The sequence below is a fragment of the Siniperca chuatsi genome, linkage group LG11 (assembly GCF_020085105.1).
Source record: "Siniperca chuatsi isolate FFG_IHB_CAS linkage group LG11, ASM2008510v1, whole genome shotgun sequence".
Taxonomy (NCBI): domain Eukaryota; kingdom Metazoa; phylum Chordata; class Actinopteri; order Centrarchiformes; family Sinipercidae; genus Siniperca; species Siniperca chuatsi.
This window is the reverse complement of record NC_058052.1, coordinates 9,820,909-9,832,708: the sequence shown is the minus strand read 5'-3', so window position 1 is coordinate 9,832,708 and position 11,800 is coordinate 9,820,909. Positions and strand designations below refer to the sequence as shown.

Genomic DNA, 11,800 nt, shown 5'->3' with positions numbered 1-11,800 from the left:
TAGATTACTTGAGTACAATTTTGAGGTATTTATACTTACTTTGCATTTCCCTTTTATGCTACTTTATACTTTATCATTGCTATAGATTAAGCTACCCAACAGTATAAAATATATAAAATTAGCTCCACCAACTAGCTACTTCATTACAATGCTACTTACACATTAATGCATCAGCATTTATCCAATAATGTAAAACAATATTCATAATATATAAAATTATACAATAATCTGAAAGGGAATATCCTGCATGATGAGTACTTTCATTTTTTATACTCATAATACATCTGTGCTTATACTTAAGTAAACTTTTGAATCCAGCACTTTTACTTGTAATGAAGTATTTTTATTATCTGGTATTGCCACTTTTACTTAAGTAAAATATCTGAATACTTGATCTACCACTGCATTAAGGGTTGGTAGAAATAAAAGTTTGGATATAGTAAACATACATATTACTAAACATTCTTTCTTTCTGTCTTTGCCACCTCATCCAGGGTCTATGTGTAGAGCTAGAGGCCTATCTCTAATACTTACCAAGAGAGCAAAAGTAAAGGTAGCATCAAACTGCATAGATTTGTGCAGGAAGCATGTTTTTGGGAAAATAATTGTGAAGATGGAAAGTGTGTCAGCAGCTCAAGGACAAGTGATTAGAGCCTATTACAGTTTTGGCGTAGGGCATCACTGTGTGTGGTACACATTTTCTTGCTTCTTCAGTAGCAAAGCAAAGTAGCTCCCTGCAGCATGATTTATAAAATAATACAACAGCTTTGAAAAGCATTACAAGAACAGTTGTGTTGTTATAATTATTCCATGACAGAGACAGTGGAAAACCCAGCAGATGGAAAGCTCGAATGTAGGAGCTTGAAGGGAGCACCCGAAGGCATCATCATTCAACGTCAGTGTGTTTTGCCCTCATTCCTGGCTTGCATGTGTGAAATTCCTTTCACACAACAAAAGAATATTTTACATAAAGATGTTGCTGCTGTTATGATAGACTGATTAGTTAGTTAGTGGGCGGTTTATGAAGCTCATGATTGAGAGGCAATTAAATCGACTATAGGAAAGCATATTGTAACACATTTTGATTAAAATTTTTATGAAGCAAAATTTACGTTCAGATCAATATGTACAGTGATGGGGTCTATCACTCTGCACACCAATAAGTGAAACGGGTTTTTGAATGACAGGGAGTGTGCTGTGCAGAGGCAAAGCGCAAGCTCAAGTTGGCACCACTCGTATGGCACGTACACAGTCTGCAGGAGTCCCAGGAGGAGGGGTTACTGGAGAGAAGCGAGTAATCTGATCAAGAAACATACTTTAATAGCGACAAATGACACATGCTAATCTAGGATGGCAGTCTGGAGATGAATGGTTGCTTAATCTGGGTTTTGACTGGAAAAAGAAAGTGTTTTGGCTGCAGGCTGCAGGCGCGGGCGTATCACGCCCGATTGAATACATTTAACACGTGGCTATGCCTATAATTAGTAAATACAGTAGCGGCAGCAGTCAACCATGTGCATGACACTGAATGCTTCCTGACAAAAATCAACCACATGTACAAACATGTTTGGTTATATTCCAGGAACAGCACTACATCATATAAGAAACAATTAATTGTTTAGTTTAAATTTAGTTTAAATCATTTGGTACAGTTTTGAATTATTTTTAAATAAAAATCAGCAAATATGACTTCAGTAAATTGTAATAACACAAAAATGATACATGCTGCTATGTTACTACATGTCCCATGATGCACTTCTATTCATTTCCTGCTACGCGTGTAAATAGCGCAAAAGCCCCTCCATGAATGAGCATTACATGAATGCCTGTTATTTAAAACAAGTTAAAACGATTTATTTCGCATTGTAGGATATTTAGGCATTTTTCAGTCTGTTTAGCATTGGTCGGAGATGGTAACTTTTATGTGTAAACGGAGCTGTTTTGTCTAGGGACCTCAGTAATCCCTGACAGATGTGAAGTACTCGTTACATCGGGCAGCACGGACTTCAGTGGCTCAAACAGTTGGCGTTAGCGTTAAAATATAACCCTAACCGAGCTTAAAAGAGTTACATTTATTAAAAGAATACATTGTTAACACTGAAGGCATGAATAAGCGAGAAGGTAAGTCCAACTTTTGAGACTCAACTAAGAATAACAACGTTTTAATGCAAGTTGTATTGTTGGTTGTTGTCATCAGCATGGGATAACTCAGCTATGTAACTAACTAGTTAGCTAACAATAAAGATGTTAAAACTAACACGCAATATGATAGCTGTTGAGGTTGAACTGTGGTGAAATTATTCGTATATTAATGTTTAAACTGTCAGTCTGATATACTCTTATACTGTAGCTCAGGTTTATTCATTTTTTAGCAGTAGAAGTGGTGGCCCTGGCAATGACAGCAGTAAGTTAGATCTCATCCAATTCCCTTCTAAAATATAGCTCACACTAGGGCTTCAACTATCAATTATTTTCATTATTGATCGATCAGCACATTATTTTCTCGATTAATCTAAATAATAATGTAGTCTATAAGGTGTGAAAAAAGAAAAAAAAAAGTGCCCCTCACCATTTCCCAGAGCCAAAAGTTATGGCTTTATATAGCTTGATTTGTCTGACCAGCAGTCCAAAACCCGAGGGGAGTCACGTTTCTATCATAGAAAACTAAGAAAATCGGCAAATATACATATCTGAGAAGCTGGAACCAGCGATTTTTTTTTAGCAATTTTTATTTAAAACTGCCATAAACGATTAATCCATTATCAAAATTATTGCAGGATATTTTTTTTGTCACTTGGCTAATTCTTTCAGCTCTAGTTCACACCTTAAAGAGGTTCTCCAGCGATTTTAGTATTGCGCTTCCATTAAGTTTGTGGACTTGTGAGAGACAGATTTTTTAAAAAGAATGGTCAAAATCAATCCAGCAGAGGCCAAGGTATCCTGATTTTTCCCTAAAATGGGTCAAGCCTAAAAAAAAAAAAAAAAAAAAAAGAAAAGCCAAATTCTACATTTCCCACAATGCAACTCCTTAATGTCTTTTGTTAGTTGGCCATACCCATATAAACACCCATGTCTTTCAAGCTCCATATCAACCGTTTGTAACACAAACTTTCCATTAAATATTTGAAGTCTTCAGTCAAATGAGTCCTGATGACATCAGAGCAAACGACTAAACTGATCTTCATATGCAAAATCGTTAGAGTGCCTCTTTAACTTGTCATGGTCAGTTTAGAGGAAACGACAGCAACTAGAGGCATTTATTACTGAACACAAACTGCAGTATCACCTGACTTCTTCTGCCTCGTGTCAGGTGAAGGATGTCCCCGGAAAAATGCTGATGCAGCGCAGGATCGTGATGCGAGTGCCAACCCATTCTCACCTGTCATTGCTGCTTTCAAAGGTAACTGCATCCTCAGCATTTTGACTGCATTTTTCATTCACACGGTTGCTGTATTTCATTAGTGTTAAGGCATGTGTACTAACAAATCTTTTTTTTCTGTCTTACAAGTTTTCCAGCAGGAGCTTGACACCAAACATGACAAATATGAGCGTCTCGTTAAGATCAGTCGAGACGTCACCATCGAAAGCAAGAGGACCATTTTTCTTTTACATAGAGTGACCAGGTGTGCACTATTGTAGAAAGACAAGTTAACTGGTGCACTTTAGTTTGGAAAGGATAACAGATGTCTTCACATTATTCAGATTCAATGGAAGAATGCTGCTCAATTTGATGATTTACATGTTATTACAGCTTTAATTGTTCTGTTTTTCTGGAAACAGAACTCTCTTTTCAAGGGGCTTAAAGAAATGTGTAACTTTTACCGTAATTCCAGTTAAATGCTGATGTAATCATCATTGTAAAATAACATAAATGCATTAATAGATCTTTCACATTTGGGTCAGTCTACCTCAGCCTTCAGATATTGTTTTGGAAGTTGTGGAATTAGATTAAAATAATTTGAAGGATGAATACTATGAAGAAAAAGTTAATTCATTGTCAATGATCCAGATCCAAAAAGTGTCACCTAAAGATATCATCAATTCAAGACAGGTGTTTGTGTTAGTGCATATGGACTGCCCAAAAGCATTGGAATAACAATGTAACTCCTGTTTTAGAGAGGATTTTAAAGTAATGTGTAACTTGCCTTTCTAACTTTTATTCTGTGTGTTTTCTCTGGATTTCTTCTAAGTGTACCAGATCCAGAGGATGTTCTGAATGAAGCAGAAGGGAAACTGGATGGAGTCAGGCAGAAAATTGGTCTAATTGCTGAAGAGCTCAGAGGAGAGGACATCTATCAGTTTCACAGAGCTTTCACACCAGGTGAGCTTCTATAGACCTTTTTTGTTTAAGACAGCAAACAAGCCCTTAAATAAACTGTATGTGGTTGTTTCATTATTTTATAATATAGCAATATATTGCAGTTTTGCATGAGAGTACATGGAAAAAAGGTTCAAAGTTTTCAGAAAAATTGTTCTGCAAAGATACCATTCCATCAACATAAAGAGTACAAGATCCTTTGTTTGTCTTTGGCTCATTCATGAAGCAAAACAAGAGGCTTTTTAGCACAAATTGAACATTTTTAACTTCCCAGATCAGCACCTGTATCGTTGCATTTAACAGATGTTATTGTAGATATCGGAGTGCCAAGTAGTATTTTTTTTCCCCATTTTAAAATAAGCCATGGGCTGTTTTAATGATCCTGATTTATTCCAGTAAAGTCTTAAGATAAAAGGTTGAAGTCAAGATCCTTTTTATAACATTCAAAATAGTATCACCTTAAAGTGTGTGACTTCATTAAGTGTGATCATTCAGATGAATCCATCTCATACCCCATTGAATATCCCACTGTTTGCATTTAACTAAACAGTAAACATTACTTGATTTACTCCGCTAGTCATACTGCTTGAATAAACTTGTGTCCTTTCTTTTTTGATAGGTTTATATGCAGTTAATGAGAAACATGAATATTCTAGAATAAATAAGCAGCTAGTAGTTAGGATATAGAGTCATGTACGGACACCATATCCCATATTTACTGAGTTTGTGGTTGTATTTATGTAGTGATGTTCAAAATATTCTGCATATTATTGTTAATATTTCACCTGCTAAATATCAGCATACCCACATTAGCATTTAGCTCAATGCACCGCTGAGCCAAATTACAGCCTCACACAGCTGCATGGCTGTAGACACTAGTTTCAGCATTTGACTGAATGCTCATGTCGAGAACTACACCGTATATGTAATTAATGAAACTATACCATTTAAGGAACTAGATGTGCTGTTGGCAGTTATTGTTTTTCGACAACCATGGAGATTTTCCACATTTAGTGTATTTTTGCAACATTTTGAGAGATGTGTTTTGATATATATTTCTGTTATTGATTTTACTGTGTAAACAAACACTCAACAACATTCTCGTCTAAGAAAATCACAGAAAACAACAATAAAATTATAGACAAAGAAAACATAAACTTACCAGCATACATATATACGTGTGTGTGTGTGTGTGTGTGTGTGTGTGTGTGTATATACGTATATGCATGTACATACATACCTATTTACTTGTACATACTTAAACATATGCTCATATAGATTTAGACATACTGTACATACAACACAATGTACCCACAAAGCTACATATAAATATATCCTACTTCCCACAATTCTGTCTTTCAATATTATATAGTACCGGTAATTCTCATTTTATTTATCTTCAGTGTAGTCCATAATGAGTCCTAATTGTCCTGCATTCCAATTGCTCCCATTAGCACACCAACTTATTACAATAATACACTTAAAAAACGCATTTGATCGACCCTATCTCTCATTCTGAATGAGATTTTCTCAAATGAGGCCACCTTGCACAGCTGAATAATCCATGCATGAAAAGATGGTTCTGCTGGAAACTTCCACCATTATACTAGCCTGGGTCAAATCTGAAGCTCGACAGTCTGCTACAATTAGTGGGTCACCTAATAGTCTGGCATTCATTTCTTTCGATATAATAATAAATTCCTGAATTGAGGAATAAGCTCCAGCAAAGGGCACAAGTTAAAAGCTTAATTACATAGGAGCTTTCACGAGAAATGATCTTTGCTGTGCTGCTGTCGCCTCCATCTTCCTATTTTTGTTATACATCTATTGTAAAGTCACTGATAGTGTGAGAGCGTGACCTTTATGCAGGCCTGATTATGATAGACACACCCTCTGATAAAAGTTGTTTTCCCACTAGCATCAATATCAGTTTTTGTTAGCGTAGCCAAAATGTCTGCAGAGTTTGGAGAAAAAAACATTACTGAGAGCAAGGGTGAGCTGTTATCTAGCAGCTGGGGAAGTCATTTTTAGATTGTGGTCACTCAGGAATCACTGCATCCTCCGCGACGTGACCAGTGGCAGTTTCCACCAATTAGAGGCTTCATTTTTTTTCCATTTTTATCGTCTTTATTAGATTGAGACTGGGCTTGCTGCACGGGCTCTCCAGATAATCTTGGCTGCACGAGAAGTCTCCAGGCATGTGTAATGGGTCTGCTTTTTTTATATAAGGACCATTAAAGATATTGTGGGCTAAATGTGAACGTAATTGCCACTGATAACAGGACAGAGCGGCTCTTTGATAAGCTCTTTAGGTTGACCCAGCCCATTTCCCAGGGTACACCTGCAATTGAGTGAACCACTCTTTGGTCAAACATTAAGCTCAATTAATCTTTAAATCATCTGTGGCCATTCATATATATTTGTTGAATTCTGATGAACTCTATTAAAACTACTATCAGTAGACTATCCAGTCAGGCTATATACACACTCAGCACTCAACTTTACCAACTGTAAAACAGTAAAATCTCTCTAATTTCCAGTCGGTTTCCTTGAGTCATTGTTTAGAAATCATCTACAGTAAAATAAAAAAATAAATAAAATAAAAATCTAGCCCACAGTGACCTAGTGTAACTGCTGCTTCAGAGTAAATAACATGAACAGCTCCTGGCAGTAAACTCAGGAACTGAACTCCGCCTGCCTGCCTCAAAGCCTGTGTAACCTTTTCATGTCATATCCTGTCCGCCTCAGATTGTGTTGTATCCTCTCTAAGCCAGTGTCACAGCTGTGGGGCCACTGACAATGTTTAGATGTTTGTAGTGTTTTTTTGTTGTTAAAGGTTATGCAAAATTTGCCAAATAAAGGCTGGGGGCTGGGCCTAAAATATATGACTACTAGTACTTACTACATGAGAACAGGATATGGTCCCTCTAATAAGCAGTTCATTTAAAGCCCCTGACAATATTAATGACTAAATAAGCAAAAATCATTGTTAAAGATTAACAGTCATAAAACAGTCAGTGGCCTGGTAACATAAGCCCACCACAACCGTCATCAGACTTTGATTCAAATATTGCAACATCCTGATTGGTGCACAGAAGTACGTGCAGTCTCTAGCAGGTGCAATCATTTTATTCCTCTGGCATCATTATAAGGAGCATTACTATTACTATTACTACTATCTAGCACAACGAAAACGGAAAAATAGACACATTCTGCTTATTAGACCTTTCATTTACATAAAACAGTAAGTTATAGACAGATCATCTAAAAAACAAACAAACTGTAAGCATTTACATGCATCCATACACTGCACCTGAAATGACCAATGAATGATTTTGTGCATGCTTGTACATAGAGCCAAACATCACATACCTCGCTCTGCTTATCAAGGGTGCAGTGCTGTTAGCATGATGAACACACATCTCTCTGAGCTAAAAACAGCACAGGGGATGCTGCGGATGTAAAGCCGAGTCAGTTCACAAACAGTTGGTAAGAATGTAAACACGCATCTACGCAGTGTTAACTGTTCTAACTTTGTGTTTATGTTGGACTCCATTCCTGAGAGTAAGAAGCTGATTGAGAAAATATTTAAAATTTTTAATAATTCATAATGAGTAAACCGTTAAAGGTTAAAGATAAATAATATGTATGATATGGGATAGGCATCTCTAAACAAGAGAGGTTTGCGGTTAACAGGGTATCAGCTAAAAGTGCCGTGAATGTACCCATGTTTCCTACTTCTGCATGTGATTTTGGAAGAATGTGAAGTACCAGGGGACGTCATGGAAGCACATTTAGAAAGCTGTGATATTTCAGTTCTAATATTCTCCCATACCAACTGTTCTGAATGCAGCTGCTCTGTGTACTGGCTTTGGCCCATGTAAATGCTGGTGCGATTTGGACTAAAAACCTAATGAGAGCCGTGAAAGATATTCAGAGTGAAGTGGAGATGAACCACATTCTCATCTCGGCTTTCTGCAGCACACTGTGGTTAGAGATAGGAGGCCCTTTGAAGTTCACTTGCCGCTCCAAAAGTAAACTTCAGACACAATGTCTTCCGTCCTGTGATTATTTGATTGTTGTTTACACAGGGCCAGAAAACAAATGAGGGGTCATCTCAGCCTGCCACAAAAAAATGGCCACTGTTGTTTAATCAAAAGACAGCGACAGGAAAAAGGTTTTATTTTAATCATTATCTACATCTGCGATCTATACTGTGCAGATACCATGTAGTGTTTATACACACTCTACGTGCTATGCTCATTTGATACATAGTTGACCTTCTTTTTAGTAATAGTCATTTTTAGTAAATCACAAATATAAATCAATGGAGAAAAAAAAGGCTCCCACCATACCCAAATCCCATTTAGATTCAACAGCAGGAGCAGTGAAATATTTGGATGCACTTCCCAATGTCTTGTGGTGATTCTTGTGGTCATTTCATGCATTAGGGATCCAGGAGTATGTGGAGGCCGTCTCTTTCCTGCACTATATCCGTCATCGCAGCCTTATCAGCCTGGAGGAGATCAACGCCAGACTGGTGTTCATGAGAACAGAGAAGGTAGATCCTAAGGTAAGTTTAAAGAAGGTTAAGGTGCGTGCACTGTTTGCTCTGTCATCTCGTACAGCATAACCAACTCAGTATTAATCCGTGTCATGGCTATTGTACAGACTGAAGAGTTAAAAAGGTTTTGTTGTTATTTTAATTTTTCTAAAGACAAATTTTACAAGATTTAAAGGAATAGTTCGACATTTTGGGAAATACACTTAAATACGCTTTCTTGCTGTGACTTCGATCGGTACCACTCTCATGTCTGTACACTAAATATGAAGCTCTCAGCAAGAAAGCAAATAAGCATATTCCCCAAACTGTCAAACAATTACTTTGAGAATATCTTAGTGTTGTATGTTCATTTTGCATTATTTTACATTTCTTTTCAAAGCAGTGCTAATGGCACACAAAGGCAACACTGAGTGTTACTATGTACTGCATTTATAAGCATTATGTGTCATTATGTCATTTTATCCACTCTGCCTGTTATTTTCAGAGATGATGGGTGCCTGTTGATGCAGACAAAATTGCTTGAACCTCACTATTTTGTGGTAAAAGCATCATCATGCTTGAGAGAAATTGGACTTTGCTTATTTGCGTCCCGGGGCTTCTAGCAGAAGCACAGCTACACGACGTAACAATCGCATCTTGTAAATATTGTTGTCATCATAAATCTTTAGAATAAGAATTTCTCTGCACAATCTGTCCAAAAGCGCTGAAAAAATGATCCCAAAAAGTGTTCCTAACCTATGTCTTTTGTTGATATTCATGTGTGATTTTTATATTCTTTCTCATCCTGTTTTCATCTCAGGGCTCATCTGAAGCCCTGCAGCTGGGAGCTCAGGTCCTGACCTTCCAGGTGACGCCCTCAGACTACCTGCTCGGCGTGGCTGACCTGACCGGAGAGCTGATGCGGATGTGCATCAGCAGCGTGGGCAACGGTGACATCGACACACCCTTCCAGCTGAGCCAGTTCCTGCGGCAGATCCATGACGGTTTCTCCTACATCGGGAACACGGGCCCCTACGAGGTGTCCAAGAAGCTGCACACGCTGCGACAGAGCCTGGGCAAAGTGGAGGATGCCTGTTACACCCTGCGTGTCCGCGGCTCAGAAATCCCCAAACACATGTTGGCTGACGTGTTCTCCAGTAGGACCACACTCATCGACCCTGAGGAAGGAGTGGTTTAAGTCCTGCACAGCTTTGACCACATAGTTTATGTTCTTTATGGTGTCATTGTCTGCTTTAGTTTTGCTCTAGTTTGATGATTGTATGTATTTTAAATGTGTTTTGACAGATGTTTGATAAGTTTTGTGACATGCTTTCTAATTTTGTTGTTATTGTTACAATAAAAACAGCTTTACAATAGACAAAGTATTTTTTTTCTTTGATAAAGATCTGATGACTTCACTTGTTTTGCATGAATAAAAGTTCTGTGCCAAATATGCCATGCTCTCCCAGTCTTTAAGTTGCTTTGATAATGTGCGTGTTTATTTTATTTTCTCTCTGCCCTCCTCTCTCTCTCTATCACACACAGATAATCTAAGGTAGAACCACTGGCTGCCTGCACTCACTGCACACTGTGTGGAGGAGGAACATGTGACCTTTGTACATTGTACGTGCTTATTCTCTGGCAGGCCCACTGGCACACACACACACACACACACACACAATCCCTTGCCTCCTCATTTAAACAGTCCTCACCCCACTGCAATGACATACATTCAAAATAAGCTTCGGAGCACACTGAGAAATATTCCTGATATCCTCCTGCTGTTTCTCTCATCACCTGATTATTACCACCCACATGGATGTTTGAGGCAGAAACAATTCAGCTGTGTTCATGGATGGGCACAGAGTCATGTCGGCATAATCTATAATCAGTAACAGAGGCTCTTATTCATGTTAGGAAAAACAAGATTTTATGTCAGATTTAACCTAAGAGATACTTGTGAGTCAGATTATTCAAACCACAACAAGACTGCCTCTGTGTAGGTCTTCCAGTTTTCAGTCGATTCACTCGGTACAACACACATAGTCTGGGATATCACGCCCCCGCGTGGCCTGACTGAAGACACCTCTATTCACGCCTTTAAGGCAGATGACCTGTGGTGGTGATGTACGTGAGGCCCCGCCTGCACATATACACATCGGTCATCACATTCACCCCCCGCCCCCCAGTTCTTGTTCTTCACCTTGCAAAGAACACCTCTGTCGAGTCGGGCTGGTTAGCTCTGTTGCTTCAGGCCACCGCTGCCCGAGTTGGTGAGTGTGGCTGCAGGCGGAGCGCTAATTTTGAGTTTTTGTCTTGTCCACGAGTTTTGTGTGTCGGAATGAGCACCAAGCCTGAAGAGGCAAAGAAGAAGTCTTCTGACAGGGGCGCGGCTTCTCTTTGCACGACGAGGACCAGTACGAAGCATGTCCCGTCTGTTTGGTGTTGGGATTTACAGTGTTTAAAAGGGTCGCGCCCACTTGTGTAGGTGCGATCAATTAATTATGGCCATCAGAATTATCAAAGATAAAAAATAAGTAACTTAAATTAAGTCATCGGGGACACCACTCTTCTTAAAGAAGAGAAATGATAGCCAGTTAATTTGAGTCTCGTAAAAAACACTAAACTCATTATTAATTAAATGAATAACTGTAACCAAACTTTCCACTGATGGAAAGGTTGAAGGATTTGGAGTTCAACATAGCAGAGGTTGGCAAATTACTCTTGTGCAACATTAAAGAAGCCAGCATAATTATACACAAGCATTTATTTAAAAAGATAAACAAAGCAAAAACACGATATGAAAACTAACTAAACACTAAACTACAAAACAAAGGGTATGTGTGTGCGCAGGTCTCGGTGCGCACCAAAAGGAATGTGTGTATGTTTCTTTGTTCTGCCTCCGTATGTCTCATGTGCACGAGCATGAACCCACATGG

General features: G+C 38.4%; 1 protein-coding gene across 1 annotated transcript; it reads left to right on the top strand.

Annotated features, from left to right (window-relative positions):
* Positions 1-1,770: 1,770 nt before the first annotated feature.
* tsnax (translin-associated factor X) lies at positions 1,771-10,314 on the top strand. The gene is made up of 6 exons (XM_044214884.1): positions 1,771-2,121; positions 3,311-3,400; positions 3,509-3,623; positions 4,191-4,321; positions 8,770-8,891; positions 9,682-10,314. Exons 1-6 carry the CDS (start codon positions 2,106-2,108, stop codon positions 10,057-10,059), a joined length of 852 nt encoding a protein of 283 aa, XP_044070819.1. The 5' UTR covers positions 1,771-2,105; the 3' UTR covers positions 10,060-10,314.
* The last annotated feature ends 1,486 nt before the right edge of the window (positions 10,315-11,800 follow it).

Bases quoted from the DNA above. Each gene is read 5' to 3' on its own strand.
- tsnax (XM_044214884.1), top strand. The intron at 3,624-4,190 runs GTGTGCACTATT...ATTTCTTCTAAG, and splicing joins CTTTTACATAGAGTGACCAG to TGTACCAGATCCAGAGGATG. The intron at 4,322-8,769 runs GTGAGCTTCTAT...TTCATGCATTAG, and splicing joins TCACAGAGCTTTCACACCAG to GGATCCAGGAGTATGTGGAG.